The following is a 26,447-nucleotide window of genomic DNA, read 5'->3' on the forward strand; positions in this document are numbered from 1 at the left end:
AAGTCGAATGAAAACAAACAGGGGGCCCCTGAGAGGCCCACTTGCTCACGCGAGGTCTGAATGGGGGGAGGGGGTCTTGGTGGATTTTCCAGATATGGACTCAGGCCAGCAGTGTGCTTGTGCTCTTTCTGTAGGGATTTTGTTCCAAGTGAACTTTGTTCTGATGACTTCATCACTCGGCTGAGGGGGTGCAGTGCCTTCCCTCTCTAAAAGGTTTTGGCGTGGCTGGACCCGACGGTCCACTTGGCACAGGCCACTTCCTGGGATGTTCCTCTGGTGGCCAAGCACATGGAGGAAGTCAAGCTATTGCTTACAACAGAAATCACAAAAGCTCAGCACAGAGGCAGGAAGGACGATGGCGCTTGTTATGTTTGTCACTTAGACGGCAATAAGACGGAAAAATAGTCAAGACTAGCATGAACCTATTGTAACGTGTCCTATAGAGTACTACAGTGTAGCATCCTAAACAGATGTATTGGTCTTACTTCCTTGCAGTATGTATGCAGTACCAGGACTCCAGACTATTTGTCTTCTATTTATGACTGGCTTTGTGGCCATCTCTATGCTATTTTGTGTTCATTTGTCATTGTATAAAAGCATAGTGTGAATTTAACACTAATAGTAAAAAGAGTTGAATCAAATATTTTTTTACCCTTTCTGAACTTCAGCTTCAAAATCAGCTGGCAAGCTAGCATACGGCTGGACACTCTGTGTGTTTATGCTCATGAAACAACGACACACAAATAGCATTTCAGAGGACAAGACATAATTACCGATGTATAAGCCGCTATTTGAACCCTGCGGCTTATACAGCGGTGCGGCTAAATTCTAAGCTTGTAATATCTCCTTTACTTCAGAACTACTACTAATTGTTTAAATACTATGCTGCTCGTGAGTCATTGAGGAAACGATAGCTCTTTCTTTGGCTGCTGCCAAAGAAATATCACGAGCTATCCGTGCACTCACAACCAGCTTGTCAACCCATTGAAAGGCAGTGGAGGTCAGTATGTATACCAGTATAACAACATAACAATCTGACTCACCGTGTCATCTTTCAAGGACACTTTACTAACAGCACTAAATTCATCATACAACAACTTAATACTCACAAGGTGTACACACAAACATGTCCCAATATGAGTTTAAAATAAAAAAAATACATTTTTACAACATTTTCCCATAAGGCATTGCGTCTGAGCAACGCATTCATTGGAGCGCTGCAGTGACGTCAGCTTCCCCCTGGGCTTTTGGGCTCTGGGTCGTATGTCTCCCTCTGGTGGACAGAAGCAGCACTGCAGCAACATTTTTAATACTTTCTATGCTCCTCAAGTGAAATGGGTTTCTCAACCAAAATGCAATATGGGAACACTTTAAAATGTTGTTTTTTTTCCTATATTAAACCCGTATTGATACATGCTTCTATATTTCTGAGGTATAATGTTATATGAGTGTTAAGTTGCTGTGTGATGAGTTTGTTGTTTGTAAGATGAAACAGTGAGACTGAAAGTCAGACTGTTATATAGAGCTCATCATGAGTTTTTTCATAGCTCATGATTGGCTCCTGTCAAATAAAGAGCTGACTGGTCCTCACACACTCGTGTGCACCACAGTATGCCACTTTATGATGTGGACACATGCTATACACCGGAATTTACGGTAGAACGTGACTAGCTCCCAACTAACCGCATTGCTTGTTTGTTTTAAACTTGAATTACTCGGTGCCTTTGAATGCAACTCTTCATGGCTGGTAGTATCAACTGTTGTGCTACTATCAAAGAGTGTTAGGTAAGGAACCTAGATTTTCAGACGTGTATGCTGTCTTTTAGCTTGACTTAAATTAATACATACAAATATACGTAATCCTGTCGTTTATCATTTTGTTCATAAAATACAGTCAGAATTTACAATTAATAATGTTTAATTACTTTGAAAACTGTGATTAATTTGATTAAAATTCCCAAGCATAGAAAACCTGTTCATGGCTGTCTGAAAATGGATCTAACCATTGTTAGAGCCTGGAACCAGTTAACCGTGATAAAGGAGGGACGACTGTATTCAGAATTTGCACACTCCTGCTAACTAACCAAGTCTCAGAGAAAAACAAAGGAGTTGCACTCGGTGGAGGTAATAAGCGAAAAGGATCTGGGTGTTTTTTCCGTGCCACAATTGGCAGCCTGATAAGCCGATGCCAAGGTAAATATTGCAGGTGTGATCCTGACTAGTTGCTGGATTGCACACACAATAAGACATCTCTCTCTAAGCAGCTTTGGAGCCCATCTAGCCAGCGGTGTCTTATTACCTGTTCTTCTTCACCTCTCAGGACGTCCCATGAGAAGAAGGGATTATGAGACGAGCTTGCTTTTTTTGTCTCAAACAAGCCGAGGCACATTTTTGTAACCTCTTCTTCTACCACTGAATGGGATAATCACACGAGTTATGCCACCAGTCAAACATCCCGGCTTGTTGCATTTTCATTTGTTTACACTGCGTCTTGTTTGTCTTTCTCACAGCTACGCTCAAGAACAACACCGGCGGTGGCTTTCCTGGAGCCAACGGGCCCAATGGGAGCACGTTGGAAAGCAGAGGCTTCTCTGAGGGAGACTTGCTGCTCCAGGTAATATAAAGTGCTACACACGCTACTACGAAGGTGTCATCCTTTTCCACAAGGTCTGCATACTGAAAAATCCAAAGGACAGAAGGAAGGGCCACCTTGTTTTTTATATTTTCTAAACCAACCCATGTAGATATGCTTATGATGTACTGTTAGGATGAACTTTTCTTTGAAATTACACTTTTTTGCTTGTTTTTCCATTTCTGTTGTTGTTTTCTTAAGTCATATTTTTACAATATTTCAACTTTTTTTTCATGCGATATTATCACTTTATGCCCATAATATTTTTACTTTATTCTTGTCATTAATAATAACGATAATAATAATAAAATGAATAATGCACAACACAAATAAATATATATAATATAAAATATATAATTCAATATATAAATGTATTAATGTAAAAAACTTATATAATAATATATCAAAATCATTATATCTACATATATATATATATATATACAGTCAAACCTGTCTTAGCGGCCACCTTTATAGAACGGCCACCTGCCTATAGCAGCCACTGAAAAATCCCCCGCAGCAAATGTACATGTTATAGACCCTGTGTATAGCAGTCACCTGTCCAACGCGGCCAGCGGCCACCCATTTTGTCTCCCTTGGTCAATATCTGACCGCATATAGCGGCCAAATTACCGACTCAAGTAGAAGCTTCATGCACGAAAAAGTTTGGTTTTTCAATCAATGAAGCCGTCGTGTGTAGACTTTAATTACTGAGTCCTAGCTCAGTCACAATCATTCACAAGATCCACACAAACTGTCACCAAAACATTACCGCAAAGTAGGCTGGGAACAGGACGTGCTCCCAGCAACGCTACAATAACAAAAAACATACGCTAGCATGCATGCGGCAGCGGGAGCAAAACTCAGTTCGGTTGTACTTAATTGAAGTATTTTAGAATGTACTCATGTTGTTTTTGATCAATCCTCATCCACAAATCCATCAAAGTCCTCATCTTCTGTATTCGACACAAAAAAAGCCGTCTTCTTTTCCGTTCGCTACTAGTCTGTTAACTTGTCAGTGTTACTCAGCTCCGAAGCAAAGAAGGAAACTTCTCCTGTTGCTTCTGCCAACTTTGTTTATTGAACGCGGCCACCAGACAGCAGCTCAGAACACACACACATCTCTCAGCATCGTCTCTCCTTCCTGCTTGCCCACAAGGCAAAGGTTAAACAAGCCCCACTACACAGCTGTCCAGCCAATGCCTGTAAGAAATGACACCGTTTATTTCCTGGTGTGAGACAATGTGCACAATGTGTGTCAATACTGTAATGCCGCTTGTTGTGGGGAAGGAGAGACTCACGTCGCCGATGCACTTTAATGGCTTTATTAACAGCGGAGAACACTGCAGGACTTTACATCCACGCCAACATAAACACACTTCCCAACTCTCTCCAAACTCACAGCTAGCACTGAGCCTAGCTCTCCTGCTCGGGACACCCACCGTCACTTCCCGTCACTTCCAGATGAACTAAAGCTGTAAAAAGTAAAATATTAAAAACAAGCGTAAGACATTACGAGCACAGCTTTGTTCTGTGGGTCGTGGATATATTCTATCAGTTATTATTAAGCCTCTAGCTTCCTTTTAGTAAGTAAAAACCTTGGCTATGATTGCACTACATTGTCATGTAGACCTACAAAGTACACTTGGAAGAACAAGAAGTGAATAAATGTATTGCAACTGATGTGAAACTGATGAGGGGTAGGATTAAATAAGCTTTGCTTCTTCCTACTCCTTTTTGGACATGCAAAATTGTGAATTGTACTATGTGATGTGCTACTGTTTGACTCATGCATGTTCAGGATGAATTAAAACCATGAACTATGATAATAACAAGCCGAGTAGTGCTGTACAACTTTTATCCGCAGTCCGCAGTGCCCTCTACTGGTCAACATTATTATTATTACTTTTTTTTTCCTCTACTGGTCAGCATTCAAACTGGCCGCCAACCTGTCTATAGAGGCCACCTGTCTATAGCGGCCACTTTTGCAGACTCCCTCTAGTGGCCGCTATAGACAAGTTTGACTGTGTGTGTGTGTGTGTGTGTGTGTGTGTGTGTGTGTGTGTGTGTGTGTGTGTGTGTGTGTGTGTGTGTGTGTGTGTGTGTGTGTGTGTATATACACAGTATATATATATATATTTAAACCTGTCTGAGCGGCCACCTGTCTATAACGGCCACCTGCCACTGAAAATTCCCCCCAGAAAATTTACATGTCATAGACCCTGTGTATAGGGGTCACCTGTCTAATGCGGCCAGCGGCCACCCATTTTGTATCCCTTCGTCAATATCTCACCGCATGTAGCGGCCAAAATACCGACTCAAGCAGAAGCTTCATGCATGAAAAAGTTTCGTTTTTCAATCAATGAAGCCGTCGTGTGTAGACTTTAATTACTGAGTCCTAGCTCAGCCACAATCATTCACAAGATCCACACAAACTGTTGTTCGACTTTAAAAAAATCGTCTTCTTTGGAGCTTGTTGCAGACAGTGACACCGTTTATTTCCTGGTGTGAGACAATGTGCACTGGTCAATACTGTAATGCCGCTTGTTGTGGGGAAGGAGAGACTCACATCGCCGATGCACTTTAATCGCTTTATTAACAGCGGAGAACACTGCAGGACTTTACATCCACGCCAACATCCACACACTTCCCAACTCTCTCGACACTCACAGCTAGCACTGAGCCTAGCTCTCCTGCTCGGGACGCCCACCGTCACTTGCCGTCACTTCCTGATGAACTAAAGCTGTAATGACACTCTGCCGTATATATAGTAGCACAGCTTTGTTCTGTGGGTGGTGTAGAATAACAAGCCTAGTTGTTCTTAACAACTTTTATCCGCAGTCTCACAGTGCCCTCTACTGGTCAACATGTAACAGTATAATTATATGTATCTGCAAACATAACAAGCTTCTAATCACAGATATGTTAATATTTGCGCACACAAATTCAAAATGGCCGCCAACCTGTTTGTAACGGCCACCTGCCTATCGCGTCCACTCTTGCCGTTTCCCTTTAGTGGCCGCTATAGACAGGTTTGACTGTGTGTATATATATGTATATATGTCTTGTAATAACTTTTTCCCAACCTAATTTTCCAAAATTTGCCACTTCATTCTTTGTTTTGTTTTGTCTCTCATAATATTAGATAGCAACATGTTTTTTTCTGTAATATTTCAGCGTTATGCTTCTAAAAATGACATGTTTTGTCCAAGATTTTTCCTTGACAGCAGCCATGTTTTTCAACCAATCTCGCTCAAATTTGACACACACATGCTTGTCAACCCACTAAAGGTGGGTACCAAATGTCGTGGTGATTTGGCTAAACAGTCGAGAGCGGGACTCCTCAATTTTGTTTGTCCAAGAACCAGGATTTCACTCTGTTTTGACACATGCCAAGTGACTGCTATCAGAAAACTGCTATCAGTGTCTAACCTGTTCTCCGTGTAGGCGCTCAACGGCTTCGTGCTGGTGGTCACGTCTGACGGGGTGGTCTTCTACGCGTCTCCCACCATTAAGGAGTACCTGGGCTTCCAGCAGGTGAGCGTTTGCCTTTCTTTTCTTTTTCATTTTGTCTCTTAGAGCATCCGCTGACCCCGTCTTGTGTCCTCAGTCGGATGTGGTACACCAGAGCGTGTTTGACCTCATCCACACGGACGACCGCGGAGCCTTCCGGCAGAACCTCCACTTTGCTCTGAACCCACCCGACACAGACGGAGAATGTACGTACTCGGGTGTGTCCCGATACTTTTGTCCATATATTGTACCGCGTTCGTCATGTCAGACCTTCCGGGATTTAATGATGTTTGGATCGGGACAGTTCAGGCAAATGCAACCAATCCCCGCACATTTTGGCCAATCATCATCATTTTCACCACTGAATTCATCGCACACGTCAACTGTCTTACCGATGGCTCTCCAGGGGCCATATGCGGGCCGTGGCTGTTTTTTTTATAGACCCACAGCACATTCTAAAAATATCACCTAACAAGAGAACTAAAAAAAAAAAACCAGCAACAACAAAAATGGTCAAATAAACAGTAATTTTACAAGAATAAAATACATATATTCAGAGAAAAAAAAGCTGCAATCTGACAAGAAAAAGCCATCATTTTACAAGAATAACGTCATTATATCATGAGGAAAGATAATGTCATTTTAGTGGCATATAGTTGACATATTAAAGAAAAGAGAGGTTATTTCAATTTGTAATATGATGAGAAACAAACAAAAAAACCAACAAATAAAGTTGGAATGTTTGGGAAATGAGGTTGCGGAAAAAGTTGTCATGTTACGAGAATAAAGTTAAGATATTATGGGAATAAAGTCCTAATAACGAGAAAAATATTTCCAAGAAAAAAGCGGAAATAGTAGCAACAGCAGCAAAAATTGGAAGGAATGAAAAAAAGGTGCAATTTGATGAGATAAAGTGAAAATATGAAGAGATAAAGTGAAAATATGAAGAGAAAAGATTTGTACTCTATTGAGAAAAAAGTGGCAATTTTACGAGAATAAATTCATTTAATTAATTTTAGTGGCATAATGTTGAAATATTAAAGAAAAAGACATTATTTACAGTAAATAATATTAGAAAACAAAACCAAAAAAACGGCAAAGAAAGTTGTCCTTTTTGGAAAATTAGGCTAAGGAAAATGTTGCAATGTTGTATGGGAATAAAGTCCGCATTATGAAAAGAAAATTTCACAAGACAAAAGTTTAAATTGTTTGTTAAATTTGTAAAAACAGCAGCAGCTGAAATGGGGGGGAAAACAGCTGTCATTTTACGAGATAAAGTCAAAATATTAAGAGAAAAAAAGCTGTATTCTACAGAGAAAAATTATGCATGGATAAACTCGCAACATTGTGATTGTCATTTCAGTAACACAGAGTTGAAATATTAAAGAAAAAAATTCAAAGTTATTTTTTGAAAGTCATATTATGAGCAACAAACATAACAAATTCAAGTTGTAATTTGTGGAAAATTAGATTGGGGGAAAAGTTATAATATTATAGGAATAAAGTCATAGTATTATGAGGAAAGATCATGTCGTTTTACTAGCATAAAGTTGAAATATTAAAGAAAAAAAGACATTACTTAAAGTCATAATATAAGAAACCAAAAAACAACAACAGAGTTGTCATTTTTGGAAAATTGCAGTTGCAGAAAAAGCTATGTTACAAGAATGAAGTCAAAATATATGGGAATAAAGTCATAATTAGGAAAAGATCATATTTACAAGAAAAAAGTTGAAATAATTGGAAAATTTAACAGCGTGAAACACGCACGGATATTTTCCACTTGTGGACGACAGAGCAGATGGCGGACGATGACAGAGCCTTTGGTGGTGTTTGTTTTACAAACTATGCACACGGTGTTTGTGTCAATTGGTCGCACGTGTAAGAACGTAGCACAACTCAAGGTCAACAATATGCATATCCAAGCAAATGGTACTTATTTTTGGCCTAAATGAAGCATGGTCAAGCATTAAAATGGCTAAATGAAGTACAATACAAATGCAAGGCATTTAAAGACATTGTGGATAAATGTAGTATTCTACGCTGGTCACTAGATGTCAGTAATGTTACACTGATGAGACAATAGCCACCGCAGGAAGTACTGTACAGAACAGGAAGTAAAAAAAGAACAAGTCTGGGCTTCCCTACTAAGACTGCTGCCCCCGCGACCCGGACCCGGATAAGCAGAGGAAAATGGAATGGATCTTATTTTCTCCTATTATGTCTACTATATTTGGTAATGTGAGTGTAAAAAAGGTGACTTTAGGGTTGTTATTTCATGTCTAGAGGGCTCTAATGTTAAAAAGTATATTTAGAAAATGGTAAGCAGGTTTTCTCTGTGTTATTTTCTCTGTGTTATGCCTACTATATTTGGTAATAGGAGTGTAAAAAAGGTGACTTCAGGGGTGTTATTTCATGTCTAGAGGGCTCTAATAATGTTAACAAGTGTATTTGAAGGTGGTCAGCAGGTTTTCTGTGTGTTATTTTCTCTTATTATGTCTACTATAATGGGTAATAGGAGCGTAAAGGTGACTATAGGGGTGTTATTGCATCTCTTGAGGGCTCTAATAATGTTCAAGTGTATTTAGAAGGTGGTAAACAGGTTTTCTATGCTCTAACTACAGAAATATTCCATTTATTAATAAGGAATTCTATTTCAGGCTGATCCCAATTCTAGCCCTTAGCCCCAGAGCCCGTCCCCTTCGTCTTACCCCTACCCATTAAAAGCGAGGGCCAAGGGGAAGAAGCCCCTAAGAAATGGGACACCATTTCACTGTCATTACATCATCACGCTTCACAGCTTGCTGGCTGCAACATAGGCAGATGAGATAATTAAGTTGTTGATAATAAATGTTTCCTACCTTATAGTGAGGTGCATACATGATTTCAATGTTATATAGCCTACTTCACAACACCTTTTAATGTAAATAAAAGGCACGCATTTTTACAAACTGTGGCAAAACAACTGTAATAAATAACAGCTTACAAGCAGAATTGTAACAACATATAATAATAGAAAATGTATCAAATATACATATGAAACCCAAATAACAGTATAACAAACTTTATGAACATCAACAAATGTATAAACCTTATCAAATATGACTTCAGGGTTTAAAACCTTTCTGTTTTGAACATTGATGTTCTCTCTCAGATTGTTTTGTAAGAAAGTCCAGAATGGCATTCTGTTGTATTTGACATTTCCTCACTGGGATTGTATTGATTTTCAAAGTTCCCGGAGTGCTGTGTGGTGTGGCAGAGGGCTGACTTCACTCATTGGAAATATCATCATAATAGTAACAATAGTATAGTAATAAAACAATAGATACTGTATGCTGGATATGGGCCTGTCACCATAATCAATAAATCAATTAATCAAAGTCGATAATTATGCTGCCCTCAATAAATGTCAGAAAGTTTCATCTCTTCATCTCTCTGTGCCACACAGGCTGGATGACAAGAGGTTCACTCTGCATCTGTCTGTGCGCATTGGTTCTATCATGGAATGAACGCTGAGAGTGAGCCATCCTGTCCTCTCGTTCAGCCTCTTTGTGGAGGCGGGGCTGCTAGTGAGTGGACAAGGATGCTCAGAGTGCTAGCAGCAAGCTAGCATCAAATTAGCCTCGTGAGAAAGCGTACGCTAATATGAATGAAGGCACAGAAGCAATGGTTTCTAAGGCGAACGCAACAGCCCCAGTTTGGGAATATTTGGGTTTTAAATCGAATGAACAAGGTGAACGCATGACCACCGACGAACGATGTGTCGCATTTGTTTGAAAGTACAGTAGTGACGAGGAAGAAGGAACCAACTGAAACACAACCACCCTTTTTAGTTTTCCCAGCTGGGAAAAAACAACTACCGCTGGAGGTGCAGCATAGTCTTCACCTTGGCAGCCAACGCTTACTGAAAAATGTTGTCGATAATATCGATTATCGGCGATTGTAGCATAGTTAGCGACCAGCAAAGCTGGGTACATAAACATATATCTCCATGAAAATTGTTGGTGTCAGTAACTCACAGCAAACACTATGATGTGCTGCATTGCATCAGTGACGAGATAGCTAGTATAAAACGCCAACATCACAGTGCACTTCAGTAATGTACAGTACGATCCCCTCGCCAGTCAACTGTTTTAAAATACAACTAACAATGAATAGGCTAATGCGGCTACTATCTAATCATTGTCCAATCATTTATGAAATGCAGTAGATAGCAGTGAAGTTACAGTAGATATTGGTGTTAGCCGGCTGGTTATAACTAGCCACAACCAACAATTCAAAACATCCGTTTGCTTTCAAAAATGGGACAATGTAGGACATCATTTCAAACAATATATAACATATTTCATCAAAGTTGATAAATCATGTCAGGGACCATGATTCTCGTGAAAACCAAGGGGTAAGGGCTAAGATAAGGGGTAAGGGGTAGAATTGGGATTCAGCCTCACTTATCGTGGTCAGGTCTGGAACCAATAAACTGCCATAAACAAGGGATTACTGTGTATGGTACAGCACATCTTGCAGGGCAACGCTCCAACATCCATGCAAAGTCAGAATTTGTCACACAATTTTAGATTGGAGTTCCTTTTTTCTGAAGGTTTGAAGGGCTTGAGGTCCATCTTTTGAGGTCTGCTGTTGTTTGATGTTGCCAGGTATGGAGGGTTGCATGAGCGCAGAGCTCTACAATCCCGATCAGCTTCCTCCAGAGAACTCGTCCTTCCTGGAGAGGAGTTTTGTGTCTCGCTTCCGTTGCCTCCTGGACAACTCTTCTGGCTTCCTGGTAGAGAGCGCTATCGCACACAAACTCAAGCTTCTCCACGCTTCTGTGGCTCAGTCGCATCATCTTTTTGTGCGCCAGGCTCTGAAGTTCCAGGGTCGACTCAAGTTCCTGCACGGCCAAAACCTCTTCAGGGACAACGGGACGCGCGTCAAACCGCAGCTGGCATTGTTTGCCGTCGGCACTCCCGTGCAGCCGCCGTCCATCGTGGAGATCCGCTCCAAGATGTTGCTCTTTCAAAGCAAGCACAAGCTGGACTTCACGCCCATGGGCATCGATAACCGGTGATGTCTCCCACAACAAACGTTAGGCTGCGCTCAGCACTAGCTCACCTTGCGTCTCCTCGCAGGGGGAAGATCATTTTGGGCTACTCAGAGATGGAGCTGTGCATGAACGGCTCGGGCTACCAGTTCATCCATGCCGCTGACATGATGTACTGCGCCGACAACCACCTGCGAAGTACGTCCCGCCGTTTCTGCGCTTGCCATCTGCTGCTTCTGCCACCCTGCTAGCTTGTTTGTTTTTGTTTTTTGACAGTGATGAAAACCGGAGAAACCGGCCTGACTACTTTCCGCCTCCTGAGTAAATCAGGAAACTGGGTTTGGGTCAAGTCCAACGCCAAGCTGTTCTACAAAGGAGGAAGACCTGACTTCATCATCGCATATCAGCGAGCGATAGTGTGAGTTTAGTTTTTTCTATTTGCTCTCCTGGCAACAACTCTTCTATAATGAGACATTTAAGGCTAAAAACAAAATCTCTTTCAGTTTTTCTCAGACAAATCTGTTCCAGGATCAAACTGCGGCCATCATAAAAGCTTTATTCAGTTTACAGGCGGTGGTTTAAATCACATTTTAACATTCTTAACTGTAGAGCTGCTTGGTATCGGCTTTCTTACCAATATCCAATGTACCGATATGATCTAAGCGCTTTATTCAAGCGATATCAAGGGATACTGATATACAGTCAAACCTGTCTATAGCGGCCACTAAAGGGAAACGGTAAAAGTGGCCACTATAAGCAGGTGGCCGTTATAGACAGGCTGGCGGCCATTTTGAATTTCTGCATGCACATATTAACATGTCTGTGATTAGAAGCTTGTCGTGTTTGCAGATACATATAATTATACTGTTGCATGTTGACCAGTAGAGGGCACTGTGGGATTGCGGATAAAAGTTGTAAAGAACTATTAAGTTAATAAACCGCTGTTAATAAAGCGATTAAAGTGCATCGGCGACAAGGGGCATTACAGTATTGACCAGTGCACATTGTCTCACACCAGGAAATAAACGGTGTCACTGTCTGCAACAAGCTCCAAAGAAGACAGCTTTTTTTATGTCGAACAACTGACAGTTTGTGTGGATCTTGTGAATGATTGTGACTGAGCTCGGACTCATTAATTAAAGTCTACACACGACGACTTCATTGATTAAAAAACAAACTTTTTGGTGCGTGAAGCTTCTGCTTGAGTCGGCATTTTGGCCGCTATATGCGGTCAGATATTGACCAAGGGATACAAAATGGGTGGCCGCGTTAGACAGGTGACCTCTATACACAGGGTCTACAACACGTAAATTTTCTGCGGGGGATTTTTCAGTGGCCAGTATAGGCAGGTGGCCGTTCTATACAGGTGGCCACTAAGACAGGTTTGACTGTACTTGATATCGGTATCAAGGGATACAGATATAGCCAGCAGTTCTTCCCTAAAACAGGTAGTGAACATAGGATGCTTTTATTACTGCAATGCTGTGTGATGCATTTCACAAATAAGCACTGGTTGTGCAAAATAAGACAAATCCTGCAATATGCAATAAACATTCTTGAAACATTTTTTCCTCAACAAAATAGTCTTTTTTTTTTTTTTTTTTTTTTGGTCCGTGGAGTGCTCATAGTTTTGTTTTGCATTTTTCCATATGGAATGAAGAAGTTTTTTTTTATGTAAAATCATAAAATTAAAATGTCATGTTTGTTCAAAGGTCAACCAGACACTGAGGGAAAATGTTCTACCTTTTGAGGTCCAAGGTCATTGTACATTATAGCATGTCATTGTACAAGATGCTAAGACAGAAACAACATCAAATTAAAAGCACAAAATGAATATGGAGCCAGCATCAGTATGAGCCTGGGGTTTGTTTTTCAGAGAGAAGATTGTAACATCGCTGTTTGACGTGTGCGATGACAGGCTGGCATGAATTAACTTGAGGTTGTGTACCAGACAAATATGCACATTAGCACTGAAGAAGGTCATCAACTCTTACCTTTATGCATCCCCACATAGTATCAGCATCTGGGAGCAACTACGAGGTGAAAGAAAAAGGGTAAAAATACAATATAGTAGTTAGGGGTGTAACGATTCCTTTTAGGGGTGTAACGATTCCTTTTAATAACGATTCCATTCGAATCATGATTTGTGGGTGCCGATACAATTCAAAGACAATATTGGTTCATTTAGAAGGATACGATCCAAAACGATTCAGTAATTTGAAATCAATTCGGTCACTTTTTAGCTACAAATGCAAGTAATGTGACTGTGAAATAAATACCTGGACACTGGACAGTTGACGTTTCCTAGATTCCCGTTGTTTTTTGTAAAGGAATCAGGTATAAATTATGAATAATGCTGACATACAGTAGGGGAGACTGGGGACAGTTGCAACACTTTTTACATTACTCTCAATTACTCAGAGATTATTTAGACTAGGCACACCAAATCTTTACATGGTAAAGCTACATCTGTCTGCTAAATAGCCATACCATTTAAAGATGGCTACATATAACATATCAATCACAATATTTATTTGAATAAAAAAATTCAGACGTTGCAACTGACAGTTGGGGACAGTTGCAACACCAATCAGGGACGGTTGCAACATATCAAAAAACAGTAAACTTCACCAAAATGTTATGCTTTTTGTTTAAATAACCACAGTGTACAATATTGAAGTATTTAATAAGTTTAGTTTTGTGTAAAACATAGGCTTACTTTGACTCAATGTGCAAATGTTACAGAAGCTATAAAAACTCAATATTTTAGTTTGGGACAAAAAGAATAGAATAATTTGGAGTGCAAAAAACATTTATTAAACAAGTGAACAAACAGTGAACAGTTTTAGTGAACAAAATTCACATTGTTTTAAAACTCCAGTGAATATAAAGTTTGATTTTTAAGTTTTGTTAAAGGCACACGAATGCTTAAAAAATAAAACTGCAACACTCGCCTCTTCCCCAACAAATCTGCTGTCTTGTGAACTATTCCAGCAGCTTCTGAACAATTCTGCAGAACCCAGAACATTTCTGCTAACTCACAGAAAAAAAACAGACATCTTCTTCCTATTCATAGTCTGATTCTTCTCTCTTGTTATATGTTATTTCATATCTAGGGGGCTGTAATTGTGTTAAAAAGCGTATTTAGAGGGTGTTAAACAGGTTTTTATGCCTAATATGTCTTATTTTGTCTTATTATGTCTGCTCCATTGGGTAATAGGAGTATAAAGGTGACTGTACGGGTGTTATTTCATGTGTAGAGGGCTCTAATACTGTGAAAAAAAGCATATTTAGAAAGTCATAAATAAGTTTTCTATGCTCCAACAATGAAAATATTCCATTTAGAAATAAGGAATCCTACTTTACGGAAATCACCCGTCACGGTCGGGTCTGAAACCCAAGGGATGACTGAAAAACAGTCAAGCTCACCTTCCGCTTATGTCACGTAACTTCCTGTGTGTGTATGCTCGTCCCGTAAAAAAAAAAGACCAACAAAAAGCACAACAGACTAGTCGCTCCTGTGCCGCCCACGTTCGGTGCGGTGACGTTTTGCGTGACAGAAGTGGTGTCCTGCATGACAGGCATGTTTTTTCCCGAATCCTTTTTGGTTAAATTCTAGATTGACCTGAAGTATGTGTGAACGTAGAGGCTCCACTATGTTGGACTTTTTTTTTTTTTCATGTCTTAGCATTAAGCGTCAATTTGTTTTCATGTCAGTCCTGTGCATCTTACAACCACTAGGGGGCATCATTTTTTTTCCCGACCGAGAATCATGCGACGTTAAACTCAATGTGCGTGTGAATTATTACAGTGGGGTTGCATTTAAGAACCTGGCGTTTTATTTCATTTGTCCAATCCAAGCCGTCTGCGTTTGGACTCTCAAATCCACATGTTGATGTCCTTAACGTGAGCTCCACTTGGCTTGTTCCAGCAACGCCGAGGGCGAGGACTACCTCCGCCAGAGAAGGCTGCAGCTGCCCTTCAGCATCGCCACGGGGGAGGCGGTGCTGTACAACACGGGCCCCACCATGGACCTCTCTGAGACGCACATCAACCAGCCGTTCAACAACAACGACGTGGGCGGCGGCAAGGAGACAGAAGCCCCCCGATCTCTGCTGGATTGCTTCCTCAGGCAGGACAAGTCCGCCTACAGCCAGATCCCCGAAACCCCACTGCCTGTGGACCAGGTCTTCATGGACAGCCGAGCGTTGGTCAGTGTGCCCAGCGACGCCTGGCAGGAGACGGGCACGGCGTCCACTTCCAGTGCCACCGTTGTGGTGAAGGAAGAGGCCAAGCAATCTGTGATGGCCGTCATCGACAGCCTGCAAGTAATGGCTCAGAACGGAGACTTTTGCGCTGCTTTGGAGAACATGGAGGTGGGCGACGCTGAGCTGATGGAGTGGGAGGAAACCCTCAAGAGGCTGGGCCAGGAGGGCGACAGGCGGGAGAGCGTGCGCTCCGAGCTGGACAGCGTACTCATCAACGAGCTCTTTGAACACATTGACTCTGTTTTGTTCAAGGACAAGGGCGAAGAATGCCCCACTCCTTGCCTGAAGGCGGTCATCAGCGGCCAGCGTGACCCCTTCAAGCAGCCGACCCAGCAGCAGCAGGACGGGGTTTACCCTCAAATGAACGGCTCGTTCACGGCGGATAATGTGCACGGACATTTAAACACCGGCTTAGTGGGATTCAACAGCCCCAAACTGTCCCACTGTGGACCTCTCCGTGATCCAGCCAACCAGCACCCGTCTCCTCCTCCTCAGCAGCTACAACTACAGGACATTTTCACTCCGGAAATAGAATTACCACAACTCACCGTCCCTGAAAGCTCATGTGACGCTGCACCGCTCCACTTCCTGGGATTTGAGCAGCAGCAAAATAACTTCTTGCCTGTGAATCAGCCAATAGCAGCCATGATCTCTTGCAATAACTTGAACGGCTCCACTTTGCCCACAGCTTGCCCGCAAGCCAACCCGGACATGGCCCCACAAAACCACCATCCTCAGCAGTGGTCGCAGGGCCCGTACATGCCGACCCCCTCCGACGTCATGCGCAGCAGACACGGGACGACTCCGGCTCCAGAAAGCCAACCGCTCCCTCGCGCCTGCCTTTGGCCGAGGGGCGTCAACGGGCTGGACCACGCTCAGCAGGGGGGGCTGGCGTGCGGGCAGGCGGTCAATCACAGCAGCTGCATGTACACGCAGCCCTTCACCTGTGGCCCGGCGGGGGGCGACACCCTGGCGCTCGCCCAGTCCTCCCTCCAGAGGGCGCCCACCACGGGCCTTGACCAGAGTCCCCCTCAGGGCTCCTGCTACTTCCAGTGGGGGCACAGTCAGCCCGTGGTGGGCACGTCGTCCATCAGCCAGGACACCGCCAACATCAGTCCCATGACGTCCAAAATGGTCTCATCGGAGCTCGCCTTCAACCTCCAGTGCTACCAGGAATGACGCACGTAGGTACATGGCAGCATTTGGGATGACCTCAGCTCGTAGGAGGATGCAAAAAACCCCACAAAACCAACACACACACACTGTCAAAACAAACATCACATTTACAAATCATGAAACACACAAATTTGTTTTTCGGATTAAATTTTCAGGTAAGAAATGACCAAAGTGCGGCTCGGGGCCCACTCATGACCCGCGTCTATTTTTTTTATTGGCCCACAGCACATTTCAAAAATACAATTAAACATAAAAATGAAAAAAAAAACACAGTAATTTTATTCAAAGTCCAAATATTAGGAGAGTAAAGTCATACAGAAAAAAAGTCATAATTTTATGAAAGTGAAATCATATTATTAGGAATAGGTTTGTCATGATAAGATTTTGCTGGTCAATAATTGTGCCACAAATTATCTTCAACCGTATTGAAAGGTTGCATTTCTTTTCCAATGTAGCGAACGACACCTCTGTGAGCGCGCACCATTTTGTGCTATTTTGTTTAGATTTACATTGCCAACCAAACGCCTCAGTAAGCGTGTCGGGACGAAGGCTCTGCTGCACCTCCAGCGGTACTTTTTTTTATGATGTTATGTTCTAAAGTCCTAATATTACGAGAGACAAAACAAAGAATGAAGTTTCAAAAAAAGTTGTAATATAAAGTGAAAATACGATGGGAATAAAGTCATCACATTACAAGAAAATGAAAATATAGATATTTGAGAAAAAAAACAGACATGGAAAAATTTGCAAAAAAGATACAAAGTTGATACTAATAATATTTCTTTTCACCTATATCACAAACCTGAGATACATACAGTATATACAGAGGGATATACAGTAGATACCAAAATATCAAAGTGGAAAAGTTGCATCCTTTCATTTTCCTCTATGTGGTCCCCCTGGATTACTGACATAAAAAGATGAAATACAGGAATAAAATGAAAGAAGTCCTTACTTTTCTTCCTGTGGTTGACTTGCAGGCCTTTCTACCTTCGGAAAAAATTGTCCAAGTCTAGTCGAAGTTTTTAATTAGGGCCGAGGACCAACTACTTTGGGGTAAAAATGCGTGACGGCTACATTGCCAGGAAGTCGGGTCCTAGCTAACAAACTGTGATACGGTGCTAGAGTTTGGTTTTTTTATGACAGTTTAGTTGAGTGTTTGAATTCTTGCTTCTGTCTTTTCTCAGCAGACTTTGCTCATTGGAAGAACCCTCATGCAGTTTCAGCGCTTACTCTCCGACTTCCCCTCACTTGTGTTCTCTGTCTGTTTGTGTCTTTATTTCTCTGTCCCAGGAAAATAAAGAATGAAGACGTGTGAGTGCCTTCGCCAGGAAGAACAGCCAAAGATTTCGTTTTTTTTTGTTTGTTAGTTTTTTCTACAAGGGAAGCCAACATTGTCGCAATTTTGTTCCATAACAAAAGACACATAAAATGTTATGTAACTCGCTATTAAGACAGTTGTGCTAAAGTGTTATGCTAAGCTATGTATATAGTGTACACACTCATTAGCCGGAAGTGCAAACGGTCCTCCTTGCTGAAACACGTAGCTACTGTGTATGTCATTGCACAAGCACGTACAGTGGTGCCTCGGTTAACGTCATTAATCTGATCCAGAAGGTCCGACTCTAACTAAAACGGACTCTAACCAAAGCAAATGTTCCCATAGAAAGTAATGTGCAGTGTTCCCTCGCGACATCACGGTTCACCTTTTCGCCGCCTCACTGTTTGGCTGATTTTTTTGGGTGCAATTTTAGTGCTCTCGCCCATTGTCTTCTGCGTCCTGATTGGCTGTAGACCATTGTCGATCAATCTCCTCCGTGCCGTGGCTCCTGTTGTATTCCTCGCTAGCAAACAGCTTGTAGAGACTCTGAACGCTGTTTGCTTGCAAGTTTTCTCCCCGACAAAACCCACAATGTCGAGGCAGAGGAAGTTGCTAACCATCGCACCTTTGTTACATAAAGGCGGAGGAACATTGCAGCGACTGATGGCTGCAGCAATATGTTTGGAAAAGGATTAAAAAACGCTACAGCGGAGCAGCGCCAGGACAAAGAGGCTCATCAGAGGAGTGAAATACGCATCAGTCACTCTTTAATAATTTCTTGTGTCCAACCTCGTAGGTTGATGATTAAAATTCAAATGAAGGTTTGAACTTTGAGAGTGTTCAAACAAGAGATAAGTGTGAGAAAATGTCAATGCCTGTCTGAGAAAAGTGTATCAAGTGTATGGTGAGGTGTTTTACAGCCTTAAAACATATAGAATCATTGTAAAAAATAAAGCTGACTACTTCGCGGATTTCACAAATTGCGGGTTATTTTGGGAACCTATTTCACTCGATAAACGAGGGAACACTGTAAATCCCAATCATCTGTTCAGACATCCAAAAATGTTGACACAAAACACATTTTATAGACAATAATTATGGATAAAATGATGACAAATGAATGGACAACTGAACATTAACATCACTTTTACCTAGTTGCGCCCCCCCCCCCCCCCACACACACACACACACACATATACAAAGCCTGACTGGATGGTGTGAACTTGCTACAGTAGGTTTGAATGCTTATGTTTTGTTGTTGGAAGCAGAAATGAGTGTCATGGATGGAAAATGAGACAGGTAGAAACACAGTGTCAGGCTCCGTGCGCTGCCTGGTTGATAGAGTGTTACGCGGGAACCGGAGTAGATGTGTGCGCACCGCATGCGATGACTGAGCCACTCCCGTTACACTTGCATACCTCTGAAATGACAAAAAGTCGTGAAACTGGGAGGTCTTGCACCCTCGTCTTGGCACGGTCCCTCGCCGTTCTCTTTTGTGCAGTCCGTGTGTTGTTACGTGGTGTATCTCTCTACAATTCTGATAAAAGCAAACGCACAACAAAGCCCATGAAGCATTGCGGGATCACGTGCAAGTGTGGCAGGATTTTGTCTTGGGCCGTGATCCAAAGTGATGGGACGGTATTTTGGACGCTAAACAAGCGGGCGAATGGAATCCAAGGCAAAATTTTTGCAGACATTTTGGTTGTTAACCAAAAAACACGTTAACCAAGGTACCATTGTATCTCCAGGTTTTCTTACATTCACAAAAACATCATGAAAATGTCGATGAATGAGACTTGAGATTCGCGCGTTTCACTGGACGGTTTCCAAAATGGAGGATGTTGTAGTGGAGTTGCAATCCACGTCAGAACACGACGAGAAAGTCAGTTTACTCGGTCGGGCAAACGGAAGTTCCGCCCTTTTGGCATGGTTAGATTTTTAGGGAATGTTGCAAAAATGCTTGAACATACAGTTGTCCCTTGCTACATCGCAGGTTCAGACGTCGCTCCCTCACTTTATTTCACTCTGTTATTCATTCCTTCAACAACAAACGGATGAGTAAATGATGGCTGTTTTGTGGTTGACTCTGGCCTATTATTAGTCAAAAAGTTTTGAAAGAGAAATGGATGCAGAATGATAATCCTCTCGTTCCGTGTGGAAGTGGTAAGTTTTTGCCTTCTTATGTTGTCCTTCTTCCCCACTCAGTTTGAAAGCCTTTTTTAGGTTGGAATAAATCAGTTGGAGGCTAACTAGTTAACTCAGTAGCTCGCTAATGCTTAAAGCGGCGGCCATCTCTTGTGTCCCTGCAGTGATCCCGTAGCCTGCGTGTTAGAGTTACGCCATGTGGATGAGGATGGCTGGTAAGACTCACCTCGATGCCACGCGATCGATCCACATTACAATCGAGATACTACAGCAGCAAGGAACGTGAGTTATGTCTTATTATCGCTTATTATGTCTACTGTCTTAGGTTACATATACTCATATCCCAAAATATTTAGTTTGAATATTGATATATTATATGGATATCCCCATATTTTTTCCACAAATTTAGTTTAGACAAAGTCAAAGTCCAGTATGCGTGCAAAGTGATTTTATTAAAATGTTTAAAAATGGTATCGAAAAATAGCCACTGAAGTAAAATAGCCCGTTCTCTTTTTGAAAATATAATCTTCTATCTTAATCAGGCTGCACTCACGGTGGTCCCTCTGCAGCCGGGTTAGCGCCGTTAGCGCTTCCATCTCACGTTCCCCATGACAGGCGGTAAATATGGTTTATACCGTCTTTTCCGCTGTCGGAGCTTCGCTCCCACTATGCAGCCTCTCCTACTCCGTATCGCCGCTGGGATCTCCGGTCGCTCGCCGTAGCGGCTCAAAGCTAGCGGCTGCAATGGAGCCGTGAATGAATGTGTCTCCCGCAACAAGCAAGAGGCAAGTTACAAACGTAACAAGATGAACATCCATAGCAGCACACTTGCTTAATGGGTCGCTATGGCACAAAAAAACAGCGGAAAATACAGAGTTGCTGCAACAAGTGGCCACTCGGGTGGCGCCATCTTGAAACATGAGACCTCCGCGTCACATCCAGTCTATATCGATATAAACGATAAGTTTGCTTTTGATATCGTGCTTATAAGTATCGATATATCGCTCAGCCCTACCATAGGGTTGTTATTTCATGTCAAAGGGCTCCAATAATGTTAAAAACAGTTTTTAGAAGCTTATAAACAAGTTTTTCTACGCTCTTAAGTGTAGAAATATTCCATTTATTAATATTGAATCTTTATCACAGCCGAGCCTGGAACCAATTAACCGCGATAAAACGAGGTACGACTGTATACCGAAATACACTTTTCTCCGTTTATGCTTCAGAATGCGTACACGGAGAATTGTCCCCTCTCCTATTTGTTTTTTTTTCTCCATTTTTAACGGTAGTGTTGCCTTTTAAATTCTACATGAACAGAAACATAATTGGATAGCGTCCCAGGACTGTCGGTGCTTGTTTTATGAAAACAAAGCAACAACCATCAACTGGGATCGTCGCACGGCGAGTCGGAGCGAAGCGGCCAGATGTTGTTGTGTTTGTCGTTGTGTACTGACATAATGACATAATGAAACCTGCTTTCATACATGCATTGTTTAACTACACCATGTCGAGGAATCAACTCGTCGTCATCAGGTTACAACGTGCTCAATTTGACAGAGTAGCGACATCCGATGTTGGCGTAGCGACCAGGATGCTTTGTCCCAACCTGAAACAGCACCTGGTCCGACAAGTAGATCCAATAGTTTCTAAAACGACTTGCACGTCGTGCTCCGTGTCTGCAGAACGCTGCATATCTGTAATGTTGCCGTGCCGACAAACATCTTCCATATTTAACCAAAGTCCAAAGTCTGGCACATTCTAGAAATAGAATTTCATAAACAGCAGCAGAAGCATTCGTACAAGAATAAGGTCAGAATATTAAGAGAAAAAAGTTGCAATCTACCGAGAAAAAGTTAGAATTTTAAGATAATAATGACGTAATATTACGAGGGAAAATAAATGTCATCTTAGTAACAAAGTTGAAATATTAAAGACATTTTTTTTAAATCATATAATTATGAGAAACAAACAAAACATTGAATAAAGTTTCATTTTTGGAAAATTAGGTTGCGGAAAGACTTATAGTGTTACTAGAATAAAGTCAAAATATTACAGCAGTAAAGTCATAATTAGGAGTACAAAATTTACGAGAATGTTGAAATGGAATAATAAAAAAAAATGCAGCAGAAATGGGGGGGGGAGCTGTATTTTTATGAGGGGGAAAAAAAGTCAAAATATTGAGGAAAAAAAGTTATGTAACGAGAAAAAAATTTAATTTTATGAGAATAAAAATATGAGGGGAAATTATGTCATTTTAGTGCCATAAAGGTCAAATATTAAAGAAAAAAAAAGATTATTTTTTTTTATACTAGTAATATTATGAGAAACAAACAAAACATTGAATAAAGTTGTCATTTCTGGGAAATTATGAGGAGAAAGTTGAAATAGAATAACTCCAATTAAAAAAAAAAAAAAACAGCTGTAGTTTTATGAGAAAAAAGTGTAAATATTGAGGAAAAAAGTTGTAATCTAACGAGAAAAAGTCCTAATTTTACAAGAATAACAATATGAGGAAAAACAATGTCATTTTAGCAGCGGAGCGTTGAAATAGGAAAGAAAATATATGGCGTTTTTTTCCATCATCATACGACAAACACACCAAAATAAAGTTGTCGTTTTTTTTATTTAGGTTGGGGGGGAAGTTAATAATATTGTGGGAATAGTCATCGTGTTACATGAATAAAAATTGCAGTGATTATTTAAGAATAGAGTTGAAACATAAGTTGAAATGTAAACAGATATATCCTTTCGTTTTTCGCGATGTGGCCCTTGCTGGAAAACGTTTGGACACCCGTGCTCTAAGCACTTTTCCTCGCTTGTGCCATCTTGCCATATATATGTGTGTGTGTATGTATGTGTGAATGTGTATGTATATGTATATGTGTATGTGTACGTGTATGTGTATGTATATACATACACATATACAAGAACATGCTTTGTGTTTCAAAGTTTTTGAGGGAACATTTCCTTCAGTGAATACAGCTTTACTGTGCCCCAAAGTGCACTTATACAAATAAATAACATTGCCTTAAAAGTGCTTTCCTTCTCACGGTGAACACGCTCCTATCATCACGGACAACATGGCAGCTCTTGACCACCGCTCTCAGTCAGTCAGTATTGAAGACTTATGATCACTATCTCCTGTGTACTGTATGTGCAAATAGACAGAGGAAAGCATGTTGATTACGGGAAAAATATATATCCTTAAGGGACGTCCTGTTAACGACTGCAGCCACTTAAACCCACCCGGAGCCTTATTTTTGTAGTATTTGTGTTTCATTCATTCAATGTCATTGTGTAAACCCCATTATGACATTATTATCATGTCTAATAATAATAACCAATGTTGTCTTGTGTACAATATTTTTTATAAATATAAATATATGCATATAATCATTTACAATGTGTACTGTGTGACTTTTTTCCATTCACATTAACCATCTTATACAATTCAGAAAGCAGCCATCTCTGGTATCATTTACAATGGCATTTTTCCTTTCTTTTATTGTTTAGAATTTTTTTGATTAATTACGTGTGCAGTATTAGGATTTCGTTTTTTTTTACTTCATTTTTCTGCAGCATCCTGTTCCGGCAATCATTTTGAACTACAACTTTATTGAAACATATCAATATAAAAGAACATTACAACCTAGCGGGATGAAATGTTAACCTAAGTCAAATAAAATATCAAATAAGAGACGGGAAGTGGGTCTTTTCTTAGCTACATCCATTACATTTGGTCCAAACCGCAATGACACCGGTAATACTTTGGTAACGTTTAGTGTGACGCTATAACCGGAACAAGAATGTACCAACTCCTTGGAGCTGATTGGTCCAAGCGTTATCACTTATCACCGATCACTGTGGGACTTGGTACATTCAGCTTCCGGGTAGAATAATTGTAATTTTGGTTTGCTTTTTGTTAACGTGTTTTGCACTTCTCGGCCAGCGGAGGCACAGTGACTATGAATCTTAACTTCTAACTCCTATTGAAGTTGATGTAGTGTTATTGCACTGAACTCTATAACTGGAATGGCCCCGATCGCTTGCTGCGCATTGGAGGCTTGAAGCCACCGGAAGTATAGAAGTCGCCATGTTGTTTCACCCAAAACAAGAAAGCCGCACAACTAAGAGGAGTTCGAGATGCCGTCTTGTGCTGCTATTAATTGCACAAATCGTGATACTCGTGAAAATCGCGAGAAGGGACTTACATTTCACAGGTAGGTAAATGCTTATGAATAATACAAATAGTTAAAAAATAGATACTTTAAATCTGTAAGCATCTTTTCATCTAAGTAGTTGTAAATGAACCCTTATTCTCCTTTAGATTTCCACACTGCAATGCTCAACTTGTAAAGCAATGGCTAGTAAATATGCGGAGAGACAGGTGGATTCCTGCAGCCAGATCGCAACTCTGTTCAAGTCATTTCACCGAGGAGAACTTCGACAGGACCGGCCAGACTGTTAGACTAGGACAAAATGCAGTTCCAACAATATTTGACTTTCCTATCATCTTCTAAAGGTATGCTAGCATTTAACTTTGATACCACGTAGATCCTTTTCATAACAAATACGTTGGGAACACTGAAATTGACTTGTTATGCATTGTATCTTGCAATGACTGACATTTTTATTTTTTTATATTGTTGCCTTAGGTGATTTGCTACATTTCATCGTTTAAGACAAAATACGTAATGGCTATTAAATGTAGCAAACTGAAAACAAAATTTTAATTTGACAAGAAAGTACGTTACCCATACAAGTATATGTACTTTAAGTGCTTATGTCTCTTAAAGATAATTTCATTCATGTCTGTTTTTATATCTTAGAACTCTGCGTGCCGGAAACCCCCAAAAGTCAGGACACCAGTCAACCAAATTGAAATTGTTTACATACAGTAGTGTTTTGATGAAAATGCCATTTAAGATGAAGAACCTTCAGCAAATAATGGGATGTGATGTTACATTCATTGTCTTGGGTTTTCTAAGTGTTAGTGTGACAGTCAATTATGGTACGTGACTGTGATTTGTTACAATATTTCCTACTAAACCTCAGCAAAACCAAAACATATTCTCATAAATTTATTTAAACTAATTGACTGATTGCTTTCTTGTGTGCCTTTCTCTGTGTGTGCTTGGCAGCAAATAAGCCTTTAAATTGTGATGTGTGGGGGTGGGTGGATTGGTATGGGCGTGTGTTTGTGTGCATGTGGTTTTTAGTGTATGTGCATGTGTTCATGTGTGTTTGTGTGTGGATGTGTGCGATGTACAGTTGAATAATAGTACACTTGTAGATTGCAGAATTCCAATATTACTGGGAGCTCCTGATGTGCATAGATTTATACACGCATCTTGTTCTATTTATTTGTAATAATCTATCATAATGCAGACATAGACTCCTCATGGTTTTAACAGTGCCTGACAGTGCTCAATTCTGTAGTACTTTGATCTACGGATCTATTTTGATCTACTGTGCGGCGTGTGTGCTTTTTGGGTGAAGCAAGATGGCCGACCAATGGCTTCATGCGGTCAGCAGGGACACCCCTTCCAATAGTATAGAGAGTTCAGTGGGGCTCTGTGGTCAATCAACGCGCAGCAATCGATCGATTCCATTCCACGTATAGAGTTCAGTGGTCTGAACTCACAAGCTGGTTAGCGGCTTGAGGAGGAGTCTCCGAACGTCTGGCCTTCGTCGACCTGGTAGGCTACTGGCCTTGTGGGCTGCAGACCCTTAAATTAGAGACAGCCCATAATAGGTGGACACGTCACCACCCTCCCTGCCTTCCACCAATGAGGCTTATTTATGATATTTACCCTTATCTGATTGGTTCAATCAGATGTCAAATTGACCGGAAAACGCGCATAGGTCGGCTATCTAGCATGTAAAAGAGCAAACAGCGAAAAAGAAAAAGTAACATTTAACTTTTAATTTAAAGATAGGGAACATGTTTTTGTTTATTTCCGTATTACTGGGGAAATTACTTCTTAACCCAAAGAAGATGACAGGAACGGTACGTTGAATGAATGAATGCCAAAGTCTATGCACTGTATTAAGTGTAGCGTCACCATTTTCATACAACTCAGAACGGAATACAGCCATTATAGTCCATGCACAATAGTCAGCGGTTTAACAAGTGTAAGCTGCAATGATAGTTTACATCCACAGGATGGCGCCATCACCTCCTCCACAGTGACCTATTCAATCATCATCAATTCGTTGTAATGATAATGACACAAATGCACCATTTCAGGACGAAAATGTTTATTTTGTTTAATAGTAATAATATTGTTTAATGATTGCAAATTTCTCTGGAAGATTAATGAAGTATCTATCTGTATGTGTCGATGTTCGCGCTGG

The 26,447-nt window shown here is 41.0% G+C and overlaps 1 protein-coding gene across 9 annotated transcripts in view; it reads left to right on the forward strand.

The window, feature by feature from the left end:
* Positions 1-25,184, forward strand: part of LOC129187238 (aryl hydrocarbon receptor-like) — a 52,379-nt gene extending 27,195 nt beyond the window's left edge. Inside the window, exons 3-13 of one of the 9 annotated variants that reach the window (XM_054786198.1) lie at positions 2,511-2,614; positions 6,077-6,166; positions 6,240-6,348; positions 10,795-10,922; positions 11,001-11,203; positions 11,269-11,378; positions 11,457-11,598; positions 15,112-16,636; positions 17,812-24,310; positions 24,418-24,612; positions 24,920-25,184. In XM_054786198.1, the coding sequence (XP_054642173.1) occupies positions 2,511-2,614; positions 6,077-6,166; positions 6,240-6,348; positions 10,795-10,922; positions 11,001-11,203; positions 11,269-11,378; positions 11,457-11,598; positions 15,112-16,627 (2,402 nt within the window). In that variant the 3' untranslated portion in view covers positions 16,628-16,636; positions 17,812-24,310; positions 24,418-24,612; positions 24,920-25,184. Of the gene's footprint in view, positions 1-2,510; positions 2,615-6,076; positions 6,167-6,239; positions 6,349-10,794; positions 10,923-11,000; positions 11,204-11,268; positions 11,379-11,456; positions 11,599-15,111; positions 24,311-24,417; positions 24,613-24,919 lie in introns of all 9 variants that reach the window. The other 8 variants (XM_054786199.1, XM_054786201.1, XM_054786203.1 and 5 more) reach the window with 8 other exon arrangements.
* Positions 25,185-26,447: the final 1,263 nt, after the last annotated feature.

Source organism: Dunckerocampus dactyliophorus, chromosome 9 (genome assembly GCF_027744805.1).
Source record: "Dunckerocampus dactyliophorus isolate RoL2022-P2 chromosome 9, RoL_Ddac_1.1, whole genome shotgun sequence".
Lineage (NCBI taxonomy): Eukaryota > Metazoa > Chordata > Actinopteri > Syngnathiformes > Syngnathidae > Dunckerocampus > Dunckerocampus dactyliophorus.